The following is a 22862-nucleotide window of genomic DNA, read 5'->3' as shown; positions in this document are numbered from 1 at the left end:
AGACCAAAAGATGGCCTGTGGTGGCACCTTGAGAGTTGCTGTCCTGTCCCTTTGAATGCCCACAATGGTGGCAGATTGCCATGTTGGGAGATGTTTTAAACAATACCAATTTGGCCCAAGAATTCTGCAGTTTAGAAGGTTTGGAAAAGAAAGTACAGTCTTTGTTTTGTGTTGTTTGGGGGCTGTACCTTGCTGTGCTCAGGGCTCACTCTTGGATCTGTGCTCAGGAATGAATCACTCTTAGTGGGGCTTGTATGGCACTCGGGGCCATGTGTGGTACTGAGGATGAAACCCGGGTCAACTGTGTGCAGTGCAAACATCTTACCCACGGTATCGCTCCAGCCCTAAATGGTAAAATCCTGATATTTGTTCATTTATCTAAAAAAAAAAAAAAAGAGTTCACTGGTACTAAAACCAACCAACAAAAACCTACCTACGTCCAAACAAGAATGTATTATCAACGAAGGAGACAATCCATTTTGAGGGTTAAAAATGCCATGATTTTTACTTTTTACTTTATTTTTTTTGTCAGAGATCAGCTTTGAAGAAGGTGACGTCAGATACATACTTTATATGGGACTGACCAGAGCAATTGTACAGAGGTTGGGGCATTTGCCTTGCATGCAGCTGACCCAGGTTTGATCCCTGGCACCCCACAGGGACTCCAAGCTCATCAGTAGAGATCCCTGAGCACAGAGCCAAGAGTGATCCCTGAGCACTGCCCTGCCAGGTGTGACCCTTCCCCCCCCCAAATAAACAAACAAACAAAAAGAGAAATATACTTTGTATAGTGTACATATATGCACTGGACAACAGCAGCAACTTTGAGAAAACCATGTCTTCTCAAGCACATTATAGGGCAGCTTTTCTTTGGATGTTTGTTAGGGTCCATTTACTTTTTTAAACAAATGCTCTAACGTTTGGTGACTTACCACCAACTTATAACCAAGACTTGATGGTAAGGGGCATCGATTTTTCCAGTATATTCTCCTCTTGTTACTGATTCTAATTTTCCCTCCACCTGGGGCCACAGCAGGGAAGGGTTTTGACACTCTGATGCTGATATTGAATGAAAAGATAGAGCTTGGCCAGGGAAGGTCTCAAAAGTATCAAGGGGGTGCTCGGCGTCTGGCTCCCACTTTTCAGGCTCAGTTGCAGCCTGATTCTGGGAGACCTCAAATCTCAGCCCAGAACCGGTTCTACTGGTTCTGTCCCTGGGTCTGTGCCTGGGGACCCAAGGGCAGTGGAAAAAGTCTCCAACTGTACATTCTTCCTTCCTGGGGCCATGTGGAAGCTCCTGCCCTCTGTGAATGGGAGTTTTGGGGGTCTCTCGGAAACACTCAGATGCTGTCTCGGTGGGCAGGCTTTGGCGCGTCTTTGTTATCACTTAGAAATGGGATGAGGGCTGGGCAAAGGATGGCCCAGAAACCAGATGGGGCTCAGGTCTCCAGGCCTTGGGGTGACCACTCAGACTTTCAGTTTCCTTCGCCAGAAATTGGCAGGAAGACAGAGCAGGGATTCTGAAGTAAATGGCCAGGAATCAACCCACGAGGAAGGTCCCAGCTCTTGGTCTAGCGTGGCTGGGGTGCCACATTCTTTCCCATGCCGCCCAGGACAAGGTCGTTTCCATTCTCCTTTCTCCCCTGAACTCTACCTGGGTACCTCCAAAGTACATTTGTTACTCACTAATCCCCACAAGGAATTCCCACGCAGGACCCTGTTGAGTTATTGAGAGCAGTGGGTACTTCCTGCCACCGGGGATGGCCTTCCTCCAGCAATGATGTCACCCTCAGCTCCCCAAAGCAGGAGCCCAGAAACCCTAGTTCTGTGCTCCTCGCTCTCCCATTCAGAGTTCTGGTGGGGAGCCTGGAAACTTGGCCCTTAGTTTTGCCCATTCCCATTTTCTCAGCCCCCAGTGATGTCGCGATGGATCTCCAGAGGCCTCTCTGATAACCACAGGCCATTCCTGGAGTAGTGAGACATGGCTGGTGCTCAGAGCCCTGGTTTCCTTCCTGCTCTCGTCACCAGGACACTAAGCCCGCCTTTCCCCCTTTGCTGTCACTCCCTCCTGGTTTACCAGTGACCTACAATGAAGACCTTTTCTCTGCATGAAATCTCTTTTTTCTTTAATTCCTCACTCCACATCTTTTGGAATGTACTTGGTTTAATGAAAAGGTCCTCCTCCCTTACTACCAGAACCACGAACTCATCAAGAAAAGCCACGACATTCTCCGTGTTAGGATTTAAAGAATGTCTGCTGTAAGTGAATTGTGTGGGATTCGGTCTACCGGGGGGCCCCATGGCTGCCCCTCTGCTCACGCCATCTGAATGAGTGATGGCTCTCTGCTCCTCCTTACGCCCATACTCACCCCTTTCAGCTTGAGTGGCAGGCGCCAACTTCCGGAGATTGTTCATTGAGCCCCGTGAGCATCTGCGGTAACCTTGCATTTTGGGGGTTCAGGAGGAACCTGAAGACAGTCATGGCCAGGGCATTGAGCTTATGTTGGCAATTAACAGTCCCATTGTAATGAGTTGGGGGGTGGGCATGGGTGAGACCTGACCAGGGTGGGCAGAGAGCACCAAAGCCTAGACATTAGTGTCACTCGCCCCATGCCTCTCAGAGCCCCTCAGCTTTCTGCTTGCTGGACACTGCCTGGTAAGACCCATGGACAAAACCATGTTTCTCTGAGTCCAGAGTCTGTGACCATCACCTTCCCAATCACGGGGGAGTCTGTGGTTGTATTTTTAGGCCAAAGTGCACCATGGTTTTCCTTCTCAAGGAAATCTTTAGGTTTCCTATGTGGGTCCAGAAAGAAAGGAAACGAGTGATTAGCCCCAGATCCTGGAGCAGAGCAGCCCAAGTTCGCCAGTTTGGGCCACTTGTCCTGCCCACCACTACCTTGCCAGCACAGATGGGGCCATTGGCCAGCGTTTCTAGTGGCACTGCTCTCAAACCTTGTCTCTAGTTGCCCTAGAATATTGCCCATTGATCTCCTAGCATTAGTGATTGACCACATGGATATGGGAGTGAGGACTCTTGGTATTTCTTTATGCTCTTCAGTTGTGTGTGTGTGTGTGTGTGAGAGAGAGAGAGAGAGAGAGAGAGAGAGAGAGAGAGAGTAATAAGACCAATGTTAGTGATTTCCTTTGCTTGCTTGTTCCTCTGTGAATTGGAGCTAACTCTGTAGTTCTGAATCATATCACTCTTTGCTTCTCCACATCTCCACACGTTTATTTTCCATTTTGCTCACTTCTCTTCTGCTCCTTTTCCTGGTATCCTGAATTACATTTGAATATTCGTCTTCATCATTTTTATGTATTTTTCTTCATGCATTTTTTCCTGTTATGATCGTAAAGCCTATTACTGCCTCTCCTATTTTTCCCTTCTGGCAGAACCACGCAGGAAGATCAGTATAAGAGATTCCAAAGTGAGATGGCAATCATGGTCCAAGAAGCTGATGGTTGCCCAAGGCACACCACACAAGAACCATGTGCTCTGTGTCTGCCAACTTAAATCTAGTCAAGGACCCCTCCGCCCCCCCCCCCCCACATTTTCCAAGTTGGCCCACTGACACCTGAACAATATTCATTTTATAGCTATATGCCTTTAACCTGGGGCCCTTTGGATAATTTTAATGAATTGGATTTACACAAGTGTTAATTTTTTGAAATGGGACCGAATGCACGGTCGTGAGAGTTGTGTTATTTTCCCTGGACCTGAGTTCTCTCTCTCTCTCTCTCTCTCTCTCTTTTTCCCTTATTTGTGCTGTTCTATCTGATTTAGCTTTAATAACCAGGAGATATACAAAGCTGAGGGGTGGAAGCAGGATGGAGCTCAAATGGATCAGTTCACTGAACACAAAAAGAAAAGGGAAAGTGGGGTTGGAGTGCTAGTATAGTGGGTAGGGCGCTTGTCTGCACGTAGCCATCCTGGCTTCAATCCTGGTATCCCGTAGTCATCCACAGGAGTGAATTCTGAGTGCAGAGCCAGGAGTGACCTCTGAGCACCTTAGATTGGTCCAAAACTAAGAAAGAGAGAAAGAAAGAAAGAAAGAAAGAAAGAGAGAAAGGGAGAGAGAGAGAGAGAGAGAGAGAGAGAGAGAGAGAGAGAGAGAGAGAAAGAGAGGGGAGTGGAGGGAGGGAGGGAAGGAAAGAGGAAGGAAGGAAGGAAGGAAGGGAGGGAGGGAGGGAGGGAGGGAGGGAGGGAAGAAGAAAGGAAGAAAATAGAAAGTCAGGAGTTAGACAATCCTTTCTTTCATCCAGAGGAAGGGAAGTAGGCTGATGGGATGCCCGTGGAGTATTCAGTGTGTGTTCTGACATACTTCAACTGGGAACCTGGTTTGAGCCATCACAGAGAGTAAAGCGCCACCTGAATACAATCCAATTCTCTGCCTTTTCTCCGCACTGGCGTTATCTTTCTCTCTTTCTTTGCCGTATTGCCTTTCCAAGGTACAGCCAGAGGTCGGGAAGCCAAGCCCAGCTTTTAGTCTCTCACCAGCAGCTAATGGATAAGAAAAAACAGTCCCTCTGTCCTCATTAGTCAGTTTTAATAGCTAGAAAGACAGGATAGTGGCAGCAGTCTTGCTTTGATTATAGCCTAGGAGAGGATGTTAAGTTGGAGGAAATATAGGTGTTCTGACTCTCTTTGTATTCTGCAGATTTTTCCTTCTCTTTGGGTGGAAAATCAGGTTATCCTAATTGAAAGACAGGCTTGAATCAGTGTCAGATTGTGGCCAATCTACGAAATCGCCCCCTTCGTAGCTTTCTCCCTTCTTTCTCTTCATCGTTTTGGTCTAAAATATTTCATAAGATTTAACTGGGATCCTTTGGGGTTCCAAGCCTGTTGGCCTCCAAAAATTAACAGTTTGTGTAGTCTTGACGGGTCATGCCTTCCAAAGGGACATTGCTAACTAAGCTGGCTCTCTTTGTTCTGAGGGAAGAAGATACGTAAATATTGGTTTTTCAGTCTGAAAGGAGCTCCCTGCCCCCGTCCCTGCCTCCCCGCCCTAGTGCCCACATGCCCTGACCCCCACTTTTCGCCAGCACCCTGAGGTTCCTTTCTCTGCTCATAAGACAGTGGGGAATGACTTTCAATTCAGGGAGATCACTAGGTAATAACAAAATGATAGTCCAAGCTTTTGACAATGACGGACTCAATTTTAGACAGGTCATCTCAGGAAAGTTCAAGACTATTCCAGGACATCTCCCACAGCCTCAAAAGAAAGGGTTGGAAGAGGCTCCGGGAGCATGACAAGGTTGGGGTACAAGCTGGAAACAGGGCAAATGACATTTTCATGTGCTTTTTATGGGGTGTGGTGTGTGCGTGAGGGGAGCGTTAAAGGGAAAGGTAAACATTTGCTGGAGACTTCAGTGTTGAACTTAAACAAAGCCATGCCTTTGTTTCAGTTACATAAGGCAGTGGTGGCAGGCACAGCCATGAAGGCATTAAGGCCTGTCCAGAAGGAATAATCTTTGGAAGGAATCTTGGCGAGATTGATGACTTGATCTTTTGTGGAGCATGAAGGAGCCTGGGTTCTGGTCTAGATTCTGCTTGGTGCTCTGCAACATTTATATGTGAACACAGAAAATCAGATTATTCTTGGATTTTTGTAGACTGAGTGTGTGTGTGTGTGTGTGTGTGTGTGTGTGTATGTGTGTGTGTGTCACATGCATGCACACAACCTTGCTGGCATGCTGAAGATGTTTTATATACATTGTGCAATATTTATGTTTGATTTTTTTGGGGGGAGGGGGCACACCTGGCGATGCTCAGGAGCTACTCCTGGCTCTGCACTCAGGAATTACACCTAGTGGTGCTTTGGAGACCATATGGGATGCAGAGGATCAAACCGGGGTTGGTGTCATGCAAGGCAAATGCTGTACTATTGCTCTGGCCCTTCCTGCAGTACTATTGCTCTGGCCTCAATATTCATGTTTTTAAGTAGATTTCATTTTTTTTTTTTTTTTACCTTTTGGGTCACACTCAGCAATGCTCCCAGGTAACTTCTGGCTTTGCAGTCAGAAATTACTGCTGGCAGTGCTCAGGGGGCTCATGTGGGATGCTGGGAATCGAACCCAGGTCAACCACGTGCAAGGCAAATGCCCTACCCGCTGTACTATTGCTCCAGTCCGTAGATTTCAGTTTTTATTTAAGTTCCTTCTGAGATTTGTGCATGCTCTCTCTCTCTCCCTCCCTCTCTCTCTCTTTCTCTCTCTCTCTCTCTCTCTCTCTCACACACACACACACACACACACACACACACACACACACACACACACGAATACTTTAGCACTAGAAGGGTTTCCTTTCTGTGAAATCAGGGCAAGCAAAAGTGAGGATGTGCCCAATGGGCTGACTTAGACCTGGCACAGTGTAGACACATGTGTCCTGGAGAGAGGATCATGCCAGGTGGAGGAAGGGGCTTTCAAACATGCAGAGCTGGAGGAGCTTAAGGAGAGATGGGGACTGTGAGGTGTGGGACCAACCAGAATTGCTTTGTAGAGGCCACGAGAAAGGATGTGGTGTAGTGGAGAGGAATAGCGGTGGGCACAGGGTTCCAGGTCAGGTTTGGGCCCATCCCCCAGAGTGGGTGGAAGAGGCAAGGAGAAAGAAGGTGCCAATGAAGTTGAACTCCAAAGGTGGCTGGTTTTCCCCTGCAGTGTGCCTAGAACCTTTGCATCAGCCTGGGGATTTGTTAGAGATGCAAACGTCAGGTCCTCCTGCCTCAGCTCTGGAGACCCAGAACTTCCTATTTAACAAGCCCTCCCCGAACCTTGGAACTTCCCCCTGCTTATGAAGCTTGCTTCTGAGAGGCTAGCACAGAAGAAAGCAGTTTCAGGAGAATGGTGGCAAGTTGGTCACTGATAAGCCTGTCTACAAAAGCCCCATTTGGAGACGTGCATTGCAACAGGTTTATGTGTCATTTCCTTCACCTCTGCTTCTTTGTCATTGTGGTGACTGGGGCCACACATGTGCGTGGTGGTGCTGAGCTGCTGTGCTTGCTGGGGATGACACACTTTTAGTGGGGGGTGCATGCATGCACGCTCGCCGAGGGTTGTTCTTCATTAGTGGTGCCAGTTGAATCTGTCTGATTGTGGTGTACATTTGGCATGTTGGCGACCACGCTGTTGGCTCTGGGTTTGTGCATCTTTTCTTTTCTTTATTTGGTAGGGCACTTGCCCACACCTGGGTGTGCTCAGAGCTGACTTGTGGCTCTGCACACAGAGGTCACTCCTGACCGTGCTTGGAGATCGTCTGTGGTTCCAGGGATCGAACCTGGGTCAGCTGAGAGCAAGGCCAAGTGCCTTCCCTGCTGGACCATCGCCCCGTGTGTGTCTTTTCCTTGCATGGTTTATAACTCCTGCCTGTGTGCCTGAGAGATCGTACACCGTGTTGTGGCATGGAGGCGTCCAAAGAGCAGTCTGGAGATTGCGTTTAGCACATGCCATCAGCGTCGGGAGGCCTCAAGTTGGCGAGGCAGGTGCCTTTTATGGCCATGGAGCTATCCTGAGGCCCCTGCAGCCTTTTTTGTGGGATGGGAAGATGAAATTAGCCTCGTGTTCAAGAGGTTGGTGTCTCATACATCTTGGATCTTAAAAAAAAGAAACAAAAACAACCAAACAATAAAGAACAATAAAATTACCAGAGCTGTCTTCCAAAGCTCTGTCAGGGCGGGTGCCATGTGGTGTGTTCGTGTGACTGCTGTCTGGTGGAAAAGGGATGTTATGTATTTGCATCATCTCTCCTATGGTGTCCAGGGACTGCTGGATGGGAAATAGTGTGTGTGGCTTGCAGGGGCCGTGGAGAATTGAGGGTGCATTCACAGTCTGCCCTGTGAGATATTGAGCCACATTCGGATAGTACAGGTGAGATTTTAGTGTTAAACATGTACAGAAACATGGAAAATAGCCACAACGTTCCAGTATGTGGCTCAGAATAGCAGAGGATATGCCCGGGATATGAGGCCCGGGTCTCCACCCGGGCACTGCTTGATTCTAAATACCGCCACATGAGGCACTAGTGGCCTTGAGTCCTCCGAGGCTCAGTTACCAAACCATCCACAATATTCAGCCACACATCTCCGGCAGTGGCCCAGGCTTTCTGAGCCTGCTGGGTGCAGCCCCTCTAAAAATTAATTTTGATGGTCTGGAGTCATAATATAGCAGGTTGAGTGTTTGCCTTGCACGTGGTTCACCAAGATTCCATCCCCACCACCCTGTACGATTCTCCTGAGCCCGCCAGGAATGATCCCTGAGTGAAGAGCCAGGAGTGAACTCTGAGCACTGCTAGGCGTGGCCTCAAAATGAAAAACACTGGAAACAGGCAACGAATGATGAAGAACTGAGCATGTGAGGCTTGCAGACTCTGCATCTGTTTCTGTGTGAGCAGAAGCTCCTCGTTGCTGGAGCAGGAGCTTGGTGGTTATGTAGTGGCCGATTTTTGCACGGCCTGTGTGCCGACAGAGTGGAATGGCAGGGCAGGCAGTGCTGGGAACACGGTGCTGGGAGATTCTCCCACAATGCCCTGGGACAGAGCGCCCCCACCCATGCCACTCTAAGAGAGTTTGTTTCTAAAACCAGTTCAGTTCAGTGTTTATTCCCTGACTGTTCGTACAACATCTCTGCCTCTGACTCCTTTGTTGTTTGTGTGCTTTGGGGCCACACCCCGTAGTGCTCAGGGGCATACGTTTAGCTCTGTGCTCAGGGATCCTTCCTGGTGATGCTCAGGGGCCCTAATATGCCGTGCTGGGGAATTAAAGAGAGTTTGTCCACATGCAAGGCAAGCGCTTTGCCCCTGCGCTATTTCTGCCTTCGATTCCCTTGGAAGGAGCTTGACACGATGTCTCGAGTGTCCAGGAGGTTAGAACGGTGCTGGGTGGGATGGGGGCTGGGAAGAGGCGAAAGAAGGTCCTTTGCAGTGGGTGTGAGAGAGTGATTGTCAGAAATCCTGTTTTCATGACAACCTGAGGACAGTTTGGTAGCATATCTTGAGGTCAGTTGTAAAGCACTTGCCTTGCATGTATGAAGCCCCGATTTGGTCCCCAGCACTGCAATGAATAAATAAAATCAATATAACCATCATTTTATTTCAAGAGTCACAGTACTGAGATAGAGATTGTCATGCATACGTCAGAGACGAGCCTGTAGTTGACCCCTCTTCAATTCCCCAGCACTGCAGATGGCCCCCTGAGCACTCTGGGAGGAATCCCTGAGCACAGAGCCAGCAGTAAGTCATTAGAACAGCTGGATGTGATTCAAATCTCCCCCCCAGGCCCCCTCCGAAAGTAGAGGTAAGGCCAGTAAACCCAGGAAAGTTAAAGGCCCAAGGCCACAGGGCTCCGATTAGCACCAAGCACATAATTTTGGGCCTCTTTGGCACCTACACTGAGTATCTGGTTATTGCTCAATTTGTGTTTATTGAGATACAGACAGGTGCTATGCTTGGAGATAAATGAGTAGCTCCAAGCGGCTAATCCTGCTGTATCATGTCTACTGAGCTTTTGCTTATGAACCTTTCCTTGATCCAGATTTTGCTGGGGCCTGGATGAAGATAGGGCTCTGTGTGTGTGTGTGTGTGTGTGTGTGTGTGTGTGTGTGTGTGTGTGTGTTATACACAGCAAAACTGGACTTTTTTGATATAATTTTAGATTTGGAGGAATAAACATTTCCTATTTGTTCTTTACAAACAAGTTGTAGATTTTTAAATTTTAAAATATTGTGAAGTTTGAGTCAGATTTATTTCAAGATCTTCAAAAATCAGTTATAAATAATTTAATTCATAATTTAATGGTAGCTTGTAGAATTTTATTTTTATTTATTATTTAATTTTTTAAAACTTTTTCATTGAATCACTGTGAGATAGGCCCTGTTAATGATTGGATTCAAGTCATACCGTGTTCCAAGACCCATTCCTCCATCAATGCACATTTTTTAGCCCCAGTGTCCTCAGGTTCCCTCCCAACACCTCCCCTCCCACCCCTTGCTTGCCTCTATGGCAGGCATGTTGCTTCTCTCTCTCTCTCTCTCTCTCTCTCTCTCACTCTCTCTCTCTCACATTTTGGGTGTTGTGGTTTGCAGTAGTGATACAGAAAGGTTATCAAGAATATCCCTTTGCCTACTTTTATTTTTTTTAGAATTTTTAAAATTTTTTTATTTTATAAAGTGGTTCACAATATTTGATTACATTTAATATTCAAACACCAATCCCACTACCATTACACCTTCCCACAACCATATTTTGGATGTCTCCATCCCAAACCACAATCCCTGCCCCAAAGCAGAACCAAAATAATATATTCTGTGTTGTTTGTTATAAAAATCTGCTGAGAATGATGGAAGAAAGTATCCTTACAGGAACGAGTGTGAGGATTATTGTATATCACCCAGGGGCCATTAACCCCTTCTATAAGAGAACACTAATATGTTGTTGAAGGCTGAGCCTTATGTATATATGTATATATGTAAATGTTATATGTATATATAGGTAAAGGTAAAGGTAAAGGCCCTCCCGTTGTTCATCGATTTGCTCGAGCGGGCCCAGTAACGTCTCCATTGGAGACTTTGTTGTTACTGTGTTTGGCATATCGGATACATCACGGGGAGCTTGCCAGACATATATATATATATATATATATACATAATATATGTATATATTATATACATATAATATGTATATATACATATATTTATTTATATACATATATAAACTTTGTGACCTTGGACTCTGGACTTCTGGACCCCGGGGTCCCAGGAACAGAGATCCTCTGCTGCTTTTCCCAATCTCCGGAGACCCAGGGGTCATACCCATAAGCCACTCCCTGCCGGCACCAGATAATCTCCTCATCGGCCACCCTCCAGAACTCATTGGCTACTTCTTCCGGAAGAGAGCATAAAATGAAGCTCCCATAACCATGCCTCTGGACTCCGCACCAGTCTGTTTTCACTCGGGGCACCCCAGAGGGTGTCGGGCGAGGGCCTTCCCCACCCCAAGAGACCCAGCTCCGGCAGCCAACCTCCACTACCCAACTGCTGCCATGCTCCAGGCCCCTTTTTGGACACATCGTAAGACACTTCCTACCCATTTTCCAAATTACCACACCATGTTCGATGGAGTTAAGGCAACCTTTGCCTACTTTTACCTACTTTTAGCCCTCAGCTCTTGTCCAGCGTCATCATTCCCAGCTATTATTGTCATAGCAGTCTCTTCTCTATCTTCCCTACCCTCAGAGGGGCTGTGTGTTTTGAGAAGAGATTTTCTACCAATACACCACAGAAATTTGTTGTGTATGTACCCTAGGCGTGCCCCCGGGAATGGAGTGAGTTCGAGGTAGGCCAGGGCCCCTTTTCTTAGGACTCATCTCATGGAGCAGACAATTCATCACTGACCAGATAGGCAACAAGGCAACTCCAGTAGAAAAGAGTACTGGGATTGGGTACTGTTGGTCAAGACTGGAGAAGAGGGGAGGGCAGGGGAGGAGGGTGGGAGCACTCCAAATCAAGATCAGCTCTGTTTTAATGGTGTGACGGTGCCCTGAAATCTGAAGGGGAAGAGGGAGCTTTCATTGTGACTGTCTAATGGAACCCAGAAAGGTAGATGGCTCAGAAAATCATAGGCATCGATTGGGAGCAAGGTTGGAGTGTTCTAGAAATAGAAATCAAAAAAAATCCAGAAAATGGTGGCAGAATATGGTGCCTATTGTGTGTTTGTTTGTTTTGGCTTTTGAACCATACCCGATGGTGCTCAGAGATCACTCCTGGTGGTGCTCAGGGAACCATCTGCATTGCCAGGGTTTGAACCCAGGTTCTCTGGATGCAAGGCGTTTGCCCGCTGTAGTCTACCTGTTGTACTCTCTCTCTCCCCCACTATACTCTCTCTCTCTCACTCTCTCTCTGTCTCTCTCTGAACCCTTGATCGCTCTTTGGATGCATGAGAGAAACAAAGGCATGTCCAGGCTATGATTACCCACATTAGCATTGTCTATTTTTCGTCTTTTTCTTTTGGTCTCCGTTTGACATGGCAGCTGCATACTAATCTCACAAAAATGCCAGAAAAACTGAAATGTAAGAAAACCATGTCTAAAGTCTTTCATTTCAAGAACCAAGTAGAAAACAATGGAGACGTTAGTGCAGGTGCCCTGTGGATTTGCCCATTGTCTGTGAGAGTGAAAAGAGTTCTGCGCGTGCTCCTTGCTTCTGTAATTTGGAGGCTAAGGTCGTGTGATTTCCTGGAAAAGAGCTCTTTTCTGAGTCCCAGCCTTTGGAAATAAGTAGCTCTGTTTGGTCTTTCATCAGAAGGCTCTTCTTGAAAATGTAAAATACAATTGTTTGAAGAGGTAAATAAACACTTTCTGTCAAATCATGGGTGTAATGATCTTTTAAGGTTCAAATTGCTTTCTAAATCAAAGATGGGCCATTATTTTAAATGACAAGCTCTTAGAAAAATCTTAGGTGTTAATAATCAAATGAAGTTGGCAATTCTAAAGTCCACAGAGCTGTATTTATTTTAATCTACACATGGAGCACTTAATAGAGAGGTCTGAGGCCCTGGGCAAAGCCATTTGTCTTGTGTGGCAACCATGCTAATGGAGCTCCCACAGAAGAGGCACCGAAGACAGAACAACATCAATTAGTTGAAAAACACCAAGTGGGGCTGGAGCGATAGCACAGCGGATAGGGCCTTGTACACAGCCGACCTGGGTTCGATTCCCAGCATCCCATATGGTCCTCTGAGCACCCCCAGAAGTAATTCCTGAGTGCAGAGCCAGGAGTAACCCCTGTGCATCGTTGGGTATAACCCAAAAAGCGAAAGAGAGAGAGAGAGAGAGAGAGAGAGAGAGAGAGAGAGAGAGAGAGAAAGAAAACCACCAAGTGTCCTGTGTTCCCTTCTCTGGTTGGCAAGGTGTTGAGGACTTTAGGGACCGTCCTTCTCTCTGACTCAGTCTTTGAACTGATGACAACATTAAAATTGTATTTACCTGGATACACCTGATTAAATGACTATTTTTCTAGAAAATAAACTGAAGAATTGGAAAGCAAGTGGCTGAGGTTTTGAAAGTATTTTGTGGACGTATGTCAATTCATACCTCTTGGGAGACAGAACAATTGTTTGTGGTATTTCGGTGCTCTTTACGTAGTCAGGCTCCTTCGGAGTTCAAAAGCACTTTCTGTGCTTCACGTTTGGGTGAGCATTTGGTTGGGGAAAGCACACCTTTTCCTTCAGTTTTCATAATACCCATTTACCAACGGTGCTTTGTAGATAAACTTCCAAGAGATTTCCTCTCCCGTTTGCCTGCTTTGAACGGAGCAAGGACATGGTTGGGTTTGCAGGATGAAACAACTGAATGCTTATCAGTTCCCTAGCCAAGGCTTTAGTTAATCTCCTCCATGCCTCTCCACTCCCCACCCCCGATTGCAGTTAAAGTTCAACCAGGGGGTTGGAGGGCAGTGCCAGGAGCCTGTGATTGATGCCATCGGGCACTGAAATGGGCTTTGCTATTGGTCCACACACTTCTGGGCAAGAGGAAAATGGTGCCAGGGATTCTAATCCCTACCTGATGGGCTACGGCAGGCACCATCCATGCTGTGGAGTAGAGGCAGCTGAGGAGTCTCTGTGCTTTGTTTGCATTTTTATAAACCCAGCACGCTGTGATCCCGGTTGCCCTGTGAGTATTTATAAGGCCCTTGTAAACAGACAAGTTCAATCTGCCTACCCCTCCCTCCTGGTTGGGATGTGGAGCTGACCAGCAACTATCACTGCTCTTTCCTGCCAGTTTGAGTGTATGGCCATTTGGGGGGGGGGTGTTGGTGGGAGGGGGTGCACACCTGATAATGCTCAGAGTTCCTCCCTGCTCTGTGCTCAGTGGTCAGGACACTGCATCAGAGCTGGATCTCCCACATGCGTAGCCTGTGTTCAACCCCTTGGAGCCTTCTCTGTGGCTGGAAGAGCCCTTAGATGGCATTGAAAAGCCGTGTTTATCCCTTCCCCGCCAGATAACCCCATCTGCGGGGGAGTAGCCAGCAGAGATGCCTGCCTCTCGAGGAAAGTACACTCTGGTTGACCCGAAGGCCACGGTTGGATGAAGTGATTGGCAGCTTTATGGCACATATTGAGGTCTCGCTCCCTGCCCAGCCTCTGACTTCTGGGTCTGCGGGAACCATCATTGTGCTTCCCAGTCAGCACCCAGGGCAATCCAGGGGCATGCGGTATTTAAAGATAGATATGCTGTATCCCTTGATGTCCCAAATTGTAAGAGGAGGGTGCTCCTGTCTTTTATTGAGCTTCCTTCTGCCTCAACGCAGTCTTCCCCACAGAAAAGTGTTACCTAGTATGGTTTTTTGCTTTTATCCCACAAGTCAAGTGTTTGAGAAGCTGATGCAAATGTTAGCCATGAGAATATTAGCGTGTTGGGGAGGAGCATATGCATATGCATGCTTGAAGAAGAGGATAAGACTTTACTGGTCTACACTAAGGAAACTTATTCCAGCATCTTGATTCAAGATTAAATATGAAAGTGAAACATTTCCATTAGTGATTAGTAATCACAAATTATATCATGTTTTATGTACTCAGCATATTCTTATGTGAGAGAATGTCTCTAGTCCTCAGGTGGGTCATAGATTTGTCTCACCTTTTTATTTCAAGAGTAAGGCATTCAAAAAAGAAATCCTTATTATGTTGACTTGTAAACTTTTCCTTTCTTTCTCCCTCCCTCAGATTTTCATCACCGTGAATTGCCTGAGTACAGATTTCTCCTCCCAGAAAGGGGTGAAAGGACTTCCACTGATGATTCAGATTGACACATACAGTTATAATAATCGCAGCAATAAACCCATTCATAGAGCTTATTGCCAGATCAAGGTCTTCTGCGACAAAGTGAGTAAAGCAGACAGTTTCTCATAAAGTTATTTCTGTTATTAGATACAATGTTAGTGACATTTCCCTCTTGTCACCTTCTCCTGGCTGGTGGTGTCAAAATAATCACCTAATCAAGCACAGGGGAAGTGATAATCTTTCATTCTCAATTCTACTTCGATATCTACAGAATCATAATAAGTGAAATGAATTTTTCTTAGCCAGTTATTTCTTCCCATTCATTGCTCTCTGCAATGAGTCTTACTTAGAAAACAGCAATAACAAGTTAATAATATTTTTTTCTACCGGATATAGATCCTGTCTTAGAGCCTGTTGGTGTAATCTTTATTACTTTATGGATAAAGGGAAAATCTCACCTGAGCCTCTTAAGGGGTGGAAATGACACTTATAAAATAGCACTGTAGTACTGTCCTCCCGTTGTTCATCAATTTGCTCAAGTAGGCACCAGTAATGTCTCCATTGTGAGACTTGTTGTTACTGTTTTTGGCATATCTAATACGCCACGGGGAGCTTGCCAGGCTCTGCTGTGCGGGTGGGATACCCTTGGTAGCTTGCCGGGCTCTCCGACAGGAACGGAGGAAACAACCCCAGGTCAGCCACGTGCAAGGCAAACGCCCTACCTGCTGTGCTATTGCTCCAGACACTTATAAAATAAAAAGATTAATAAAGAGGCACTCAGGAGGAGAGTGCCTGAATTTTGAATCTCTTGGAATTCCACGTGAAACAGCACAGTTTAGCCAAGCTTCAGTTCTATACTGGATGCAGGGCAAGGAGTCCTCATAAATGTCAAATATGAATGTGACCAAGTATAAACCATTTCAAGAACCATGTGACACCAGCATGTGAGGGGAAGCAGTGTGACCACTTGATGACCAAAGAGAAGGGAGTCTGCTCATCTGCCTTGGGCAGCTCATGTGCAGGTGAAATGGGCCGGGGGGGGAAATTTGTGAAACTGGGGAGGAAGTATGTGGTCTGCAGGCTTCAGTTTGCTGGTTTGGAAAGGAGATGGCACGCTGGAGTAAGTGTGGGCCTCTGTGAATGCTGGAAAGTTGTATGTTCAACAGTCCCTCTGGGACAAAGTCCTATTCTGAGAACAAACTGGTTAGAGTAGATAGCAAGTTGAATTGGACCAAATAAGAAACAGATGCAAAAGAAAGATATTTCAAATAATAAAGTCATGGGGAAAGGATATAGAATGGACTGATCTTGGAAATATAGAAAAATTATCTCAATCCATTTATTTTACTTAAAAATGAACAACAGAAAAGAAAAGCATTTTCCTCCCATATAGTCTCATGAAAACAGGAATGAAGATCAGACTCTGCTTTGGACAACGGATGCATGCCAGAAAGACACCCCCAGAATGGGAGAAAACTGTAGCCTAACGTTCTGAGATGAACAAAAGGAAAGGAAGGAAGTCATAGATTTGTCAAAGACCAGTCCAAATCACAGCTTGAAAAACTTAGACAAGTATTTGGAGAGTAGAAACATTTTTTAAAAAAAATTTTATTGAATCACCATGAGATAGTTACAAGTTTTCATGTTTGGGTTATAATCACACAATGATCAAACACCCGTCCCTTCACCAGTGCATATTCCCCACCACCAATATTCCCGGTATACCCTTCCCCCTGCCTCCATAGCAGAAAATATTCCCCATACACTCTCTCTACTTTTGGGCATTATGATTTGCAATACAGGTACCGAGAGGTTATCATGTTTGGTCCATTATCGAGAGTAGAAACATTTGAAGAGAAGTGTGAGAGAATTCAGGAAAGAATTCAGAAATGAAAGATTCAAATGTTTCCAAAGTAAAGAGTGCACTAAAAATAAATAAATATAATGGAGAATGTCTTAAGAAAAGTTGGAAAAGAGCAAAAGTTTAAAAACTAGAAGATATAAAGAGATGTCAGAAAAGAATAGAGAAGAGAGGTAAAAGAAGACCCAATATATGCGTAATGGTCTCTTGGAGGAAAAAAGCCAAAACAAGCAAAGGATCATTGCACAAGACAATAAATCAAGAACACTTAAAAATTTAGAAATTATAAATATATTTATATTTATATATGGCCTACCATCTACCTGAGTAAATTGATCAATGCCAAGCTGTTAATCTATTGGATTTGTTTGGTTTTGGCCTAGTTTTAGCATATATAACATTTTGCAGTGGATTAGTAAGGTGGGAGAAATTATTTTCTTTCTTTTTTTTTTCTTTTTGGGTCACATCTGGCAATGCACAGGGGTTACCTCCTGGTTTTGCACTCAGGAATTACTCCTGGTGGTGCTCAGGGGACCATATGGGATGCTGAGAATCTAACCCGGGTTGGTCGCATGCAAGGCAAACGCTCTATTCACTGTACTATCGCTCCAGCCCTGAGGGGAAATTATTTTCAAATGAAGAACTTGGTATTTGTACCAAATAATAAAATGACACTCTACTGAAAAAACTAGTCTTCCTCACATTTTAACAAGAGTGGAAGGGAATTTCTAGGAAAAAAAATTGAGGTCACACGTAGTAGTCAGAGAGCAAAAATGTCATGTCCTATTTATGAAACTTTTTTTCATCTCAATTTAATATATCAGAGCTTCTGTGGGCCTTTGCGGAGTCAAGGCTTTATTTTTTGAAGTGAGAACTGTTTCTCTTGAAGAGACTCCGATACTCAGGATGGTTTTCTATGATATTTTCAGGGAATTCTGGGCAGGTCATTTTTGTTTGTTTGGGGGCCATAGCTGGTGGTGATCAAGGCTGTCTCCTGGCTCTGCACTTAGGAATCACTCCTGGTGGTGCTCTGGGGACCATATGAGATATGGGGAATTGAATCCAAGTTGGCTTGTGTGTAAGGCAAGTGCCCTTTCCACTGGACTATCTCTCCAGCCCTAAGGACATTTTAAAAATATATATGTGATGGGGTGAGACTTGGTGAAGACTGGCTCTAAGTTTGTATTCTTCCTTTGGACTTAGTCTTTCCAGGAACACCTCTAGAATAATGACATCTGTAGCAAGACTCGACCTCCTAAAACTGATATGAACATATGTAAATCTTCAAACAGATGAGTTTCAACCCTGTCCACATAGAAATAGAAAAAAAAATCAATTTAGAAATAAAATTGCTTGATATTTGTTGGGGTGTGTCTTAAGTGCATTATAACGTTCTAATCTAGGTAGATAAGACATGCTTTATCTTGGCTCTCTCTGCTCAAAACTCTGCAAACACACAGTGAGAGGTCATAAGTCCATTAGAATGAATGTGAAACGTGCTGACAAGCTGTGAGGGGGCACTGGGGAGTGTTGGGTCTGCAGGCCTCATCAGTGGGCTGTCCCTGGCACTGCTGGGACATTCAGCTCTATTCTGAGTGTCAAATCACAGACAAGCAGGAAAATAGTATTGGAACAGTGGCTATCACAGGTTTTGGAAGATGTCATTTATTGTAGTCTGATGTTGGGATGGGCTGGAGCGATAGCACAGCGGGTAGGGCTTTGCCTTGCACGCAGCCGACCCGGGTTCTATTCCTCCGTCCCTCTTGGAGAGCCCGGCAAGCTACCGAGAATATCTCTTCTGCACAGCAAACCCTGGCAAGCTCCCTGTGTCGTATTTGATATGCCAAAACCAGTAACAAGAAGTCTCACAATTGAGACATTACTGGTGCCCGCTCGAGCAAATTGATGAACAACAAGAGGACAGTACTACAGTGCTACAATGAAGTTGAGACAGAATGAAACAAACATATTAGTGCCAAAGTCATCTTATTTGTAATATATATATGTGTGATATATATATGATAGATAGATGTAAACACATAAAGCTCAACCCTTACCAACATGTTAGTGGTCTCTTATAGAAGGGCTTAATGGCTGCTTGGGTGAAATACATCAATCTTCACACACTTTCTTCTAAGGAAAGTTTTTGGAGCATTTTCAGCAGTTTATTCATAACAAACAATACAAAATAAATTATTTCAGTTCTGCTTGGGGCAGGGGTTGGGGTTCAGAATAGAAACATCCAAAATATGGTGGTAGGAAGGTGTAATGGTGGTGGAATTAGTGTTCAAATGTTAAATGTAATCAAATGTTGTGAACTACTTTATAAAAATAAAATAAAATTATTATAAAAGCAAGGATGACTGGCGCATAGGAATGCATGCAAGCTGTCATTCTTCTCTATCAGGAGAAGGAAGTTAAATTCATTAAGCTCTTGCAGAGAATCCAGGACTTGTCACTAAATCTTGTTATGAAGACGGTTGGCTGATCCAGGTGACATTGAGGAACAATTTAGGACTAGGTGAACAATGAAGAAGCAGATGAGAAATATGATCCATTGAGAAGAGAAAATAGAACACTTAAACCATTAGGAAGCAACTTAAATTACTGAGGAATAGAGACTTGATAGAGCAGATTTTAGCAGAAGCAGTGGAAAAAGTCCTTGCAAATATGCTACTGGGAAAAAATACCCCTCAACTGGCGGCAACCTATAAACACTATATGCATCTTTTAAAAAAAAATACCCTATTATTGTGAGACTGGGCTCTGAATAGTATAATAAGAATTCCTGAAATTATCTGTGGTAATAAGGTGTGTAAAAATGATGTGATTCAAGGAAAACATTGTCATCTTAAGCCTTCCATAATGTGATTTGCTTATGTCTGCCCTTGGGTTTAGGTCCAAATATTTAACTGATTTTGCCACTGGAAATAATTGGTAGGTAGGAAGAGAGTAGGTTGAACAGCGTCAGATAAACTATACTATCTTAATTTTGCAATAGACTGGTGCTATTTTTATACAATGGGACTATGGCCTGGCAGAAAAATAAGAACAATTTAAAATTAAAACATTCATCTTCATTTAAAAGAATCGGATATGTGCTTATAGTCAATACCCGTTTGGGTGCCATGATGCTTGTGCCTTTAACACTTTGTTTTATGAAAATACTATGTTTGCTAAACAAACTCTCTAAAGCAAATATTTCCAAATATTTTACTCCCTCTTGCCATTAAGCTTTGGGATGTCAGTGAAAACTCAGACTTGACGTGCCGTAAATGAATTGCTCCCTTTTGCAGTTGCAAGTTTTGGGGTTTCAAAATGAAAACTTAAAGTACTGGATAGCACAGCGGGTAGGGCGTTTGCCTTACAAGCAGCCAACATGGCCGACCCGAGTTCGATTCCTCTGCCCCTCTCGGAGAGCCCGGCAAGCTACCGAGAGTATTGGATATGCCAGACACAGTAACAACAAAGTCTCCAATGGAGACATTACTGGGCCCGCTCGAGCAAATCGACGATCAACGGGAGGGCCTTTACCTTTTAAAGTACTGGTTAAAAGCTTATCACTGTCCAGATCTTATCTAGGCAAAATTGTGAATGCACCCACACCATCTAGTAAGGTTAATTGTAAACACTCCTTCGTCAAGAATTAGCTCCGAAGAAAAGGCCTGAGCTTGCAGGTGTCTCCATTTGATGCCTCCATTGATTGTGAATCAGCTTTATGTCACAGCTGACTTCGGTCAGAATTGGGAATCTGCTTTCAAACAAACAGACAAACACAAAACCCTATGTGAGGGGCCAAAGTGCTAGTACAGTGGGTTGGGCATTTTCCTTGTATGTGGCCAACCCAGGTTTGATTTGGGCCCTCTGTATGATCCCCCGAGCACTGCCAGGAATAATTCCTGAGTGCAGAGCCAGTAGTAACCCCTGAGCATTGCTGGGTGTGGCCCCCATAACCAAACCAGCCAAACAAACAAATATCCCCAAAATATCTACACCCAAAATTCTACTTGTTTGCACTAAGTCTTCACCTTTTTCAATACTCTGTTGGGTTTCCAAAGCCCCATTAAGTACAAACACAGGAAGTTTTACAAGAAATTCACTCTCAGTGCTTTCCCACTGTTAAGAATGAGGTCAATGGTCCTTCTTACAGCATATTATTAAAATCACTAAAGTCCCATTACTCACCTCCTTTTGTGGGGATAGGGCACTGGATCAAATCTTTCTGGATGGACACAATTAAATAGGCAAGATGCCCCAAAGGAGGCGATCTAGGGGTGGGGGGACCCTGCAGAGGTCATCCGCGAGTGAACTCAACCCTCAGAATTGAGACCTGGACTGGGAGGCATGGGGGTGGGCAGGATGCCTGCTCCCCCCCCCCCCCCCCCCCCGACCCGGGACCCTTGCTGATCTCCAGGACTTATGTGCGGATAGAAATTTTAGGTGCTCCAGTCACATGCCTGCCATTGTTTGTTTTTCCCTGGCAGGGAGCAGAAAGAAAAATCCGAGACGAAGAGAGGAAGCAGAACAGGAAGAAGGGGAAAGGCCAGGCGTCCCAAACCCAGTGCAGCAACAACTGTGAGTGTGGCTGGTTATTCGGGGCGGGCTTGGGCTGAAAAGCAGTGGGAAGAAGCAGGTTGCAAGTCAAACTGTTTCCTTCGCTGGTGGCAGAGACCTGGTGGGGAGCAGAGAGCCCTGTATGCTCCTCCTCACAGTGTGTCTGAGCAAAGAGAAACTTAGGCACAAGCTGCTGCCGCCTTCTCCCCATTGGGCTGTGCCCATCCCGCTGGCTCAGGGTGGGGAGGTCAGTGGCTTGGAAAACACGTTCACCTGTGTGGTCTTCACGGGAGAAAATGGCGAACTGGAGCTCAGACTGAGCTTGGAGCTGCTGAGTGCTCATGGCCATGCGTGACTCTGCTTTCTCCGTTCTCTGGTCCCGTCCAGCCGCAGATGGGAAGTTGGCAGCCATCCCTCTGCAGAAGAAGAGTGACATCACCTACTTCAAGACGATGCCCGATCTCCACTCCCAGCCCGTCCTCTTCATCCCCGATGTGCACTTTGCAAACCTGCAGAGGACAGGCCAGGTAGGACCTGTTTGTGCTCTGCCGCCCTCCCTCCCTGCTAAAATCACTGCAGACAGAAAAAGCCCTCCCCTCCCAGACTTGGGAGGGAGCCCCTCTTTTCCTATGGAGAATGGGTTTTTCATAGAAAGGAATGTCTCAGGAGAGGAAGCAGACTTACTCAGGGGAAGAAGAGAATGAGCTGAACTTAGCGTAGTGTTGACAAAGCAGCGAAAGAGGAAGAAGGAAGGCTGATAAGTGGATGAAAAGGGTTTTGTTGGCTTGACTGGCTTGACGCAGTGGGGCTCATGTGATGCCCCAGCTCTCCACTGCGTGGTGGGAAATGGAATTGCGCCTCAAACGTCAATTGCCCTGGGAGGGGAAAATCAAAATCAAAATCCAACTGTCAGCAGTTGTTTCCTTAGTATGTGAACAGTTACCGGTGAATAAGTAAATCATCTTACACCCCCCCAAAAAAAAATGGTACCATAGGCAAGTCATCATTTCTGTCTTATAGGCAAGTGAAAGGAAAATAAAAAAAATAGCATGCATCCTTGTTGCTCAGATTGATGGCCTATTGTACAGCCACTTAAATTATAACTGTGGAATGCTGTAGCCACATGAGAACAAGTTATGATCATGCTTAGTGGTGGAAATGGAGAAAATGGGTTAGTTTGGTGCCGTGGCTCCAAACATATTCTCGAATTTGAAGGGAAGGAGGAAGAAAAATGACAGCACTTCGTGAGTAGAATTGGGAGACAGGGATTTTTCCTTTTTTCTGAAATAGCTTCAGTATTATTTATTTCAGGCGATAGTGTTTGTGAAAAAAAATTCCTTCCCTAACCTTAATCAAAATTGCCTTTCACCAAACCAGTTGGGCTTTTGAAATCTTGGAACTCCAAGTTCTCTTGGGAGCAGGTCTATCGTGAGGTTTGGCAGCCGAGATATCCTCTAGTTCCTCTGTTGCAAGTGCTCAGACACTGTTGGAACAATCTTCAGTCGGGGGTGGGGTGGGGAGAAACCATGAGTGACCCCCTTGGCTTTCCTTTATTGAGCATATTTTGCTCCCTAGTTGATATGTGTGAGATAAAACGCTTCCTGGGCATTTGGGGGTTTCCTTTATAACACAGCATAGTCCCCAAATACACACCTTGTTCTTAGTACCTCTTTACTG

The 22862-nt window shown here is 45.3% G+C and overlaps 1 protein-coding gene across 1 annotated transcript in view; it reads left to right on the top strand.

Moving 5' to 3' along the window:
• Positions 1-22862, top strand: part of GRHL2 (grainyhead like transcription factor 2) — a 103819-nt gene that overhangs the window by 61546 nt on the left and 19411 nt on the right. Inside the window, 3 exon segments of the mRNA XM_056111635.1 lie at positions 14714-14872; positions 21116-21206; positions 21573-21712. Of these exon segments, the coding sequence (XP_055967610.1) occupies positions 14714-14872; positions 21116-21206; positions 21573-21712 (390 nt within the window).

The sequence above is a fragment of the Sorex fumeus genome, unplaced genomic scaffold, assembly GCF_029834395.1.
Source record: "Sorex fumeus unplaced genomic scaffold, SorFum_2.1 ptg000002l, whole genome shotgun sequence".
NCBI classification, from domain to species: domain Eukaryota; kingdom Metazoa; phylum Chordata; class Mammalia; order Eulipotyphla; family Soricidae; genus Sorex; species Sorex fumeus.
The sequence above is the reverse complement of the archived record's forward strand: the minus strand, read 5'-3'. Positions and strand labels throughout refer to the sequence as shown.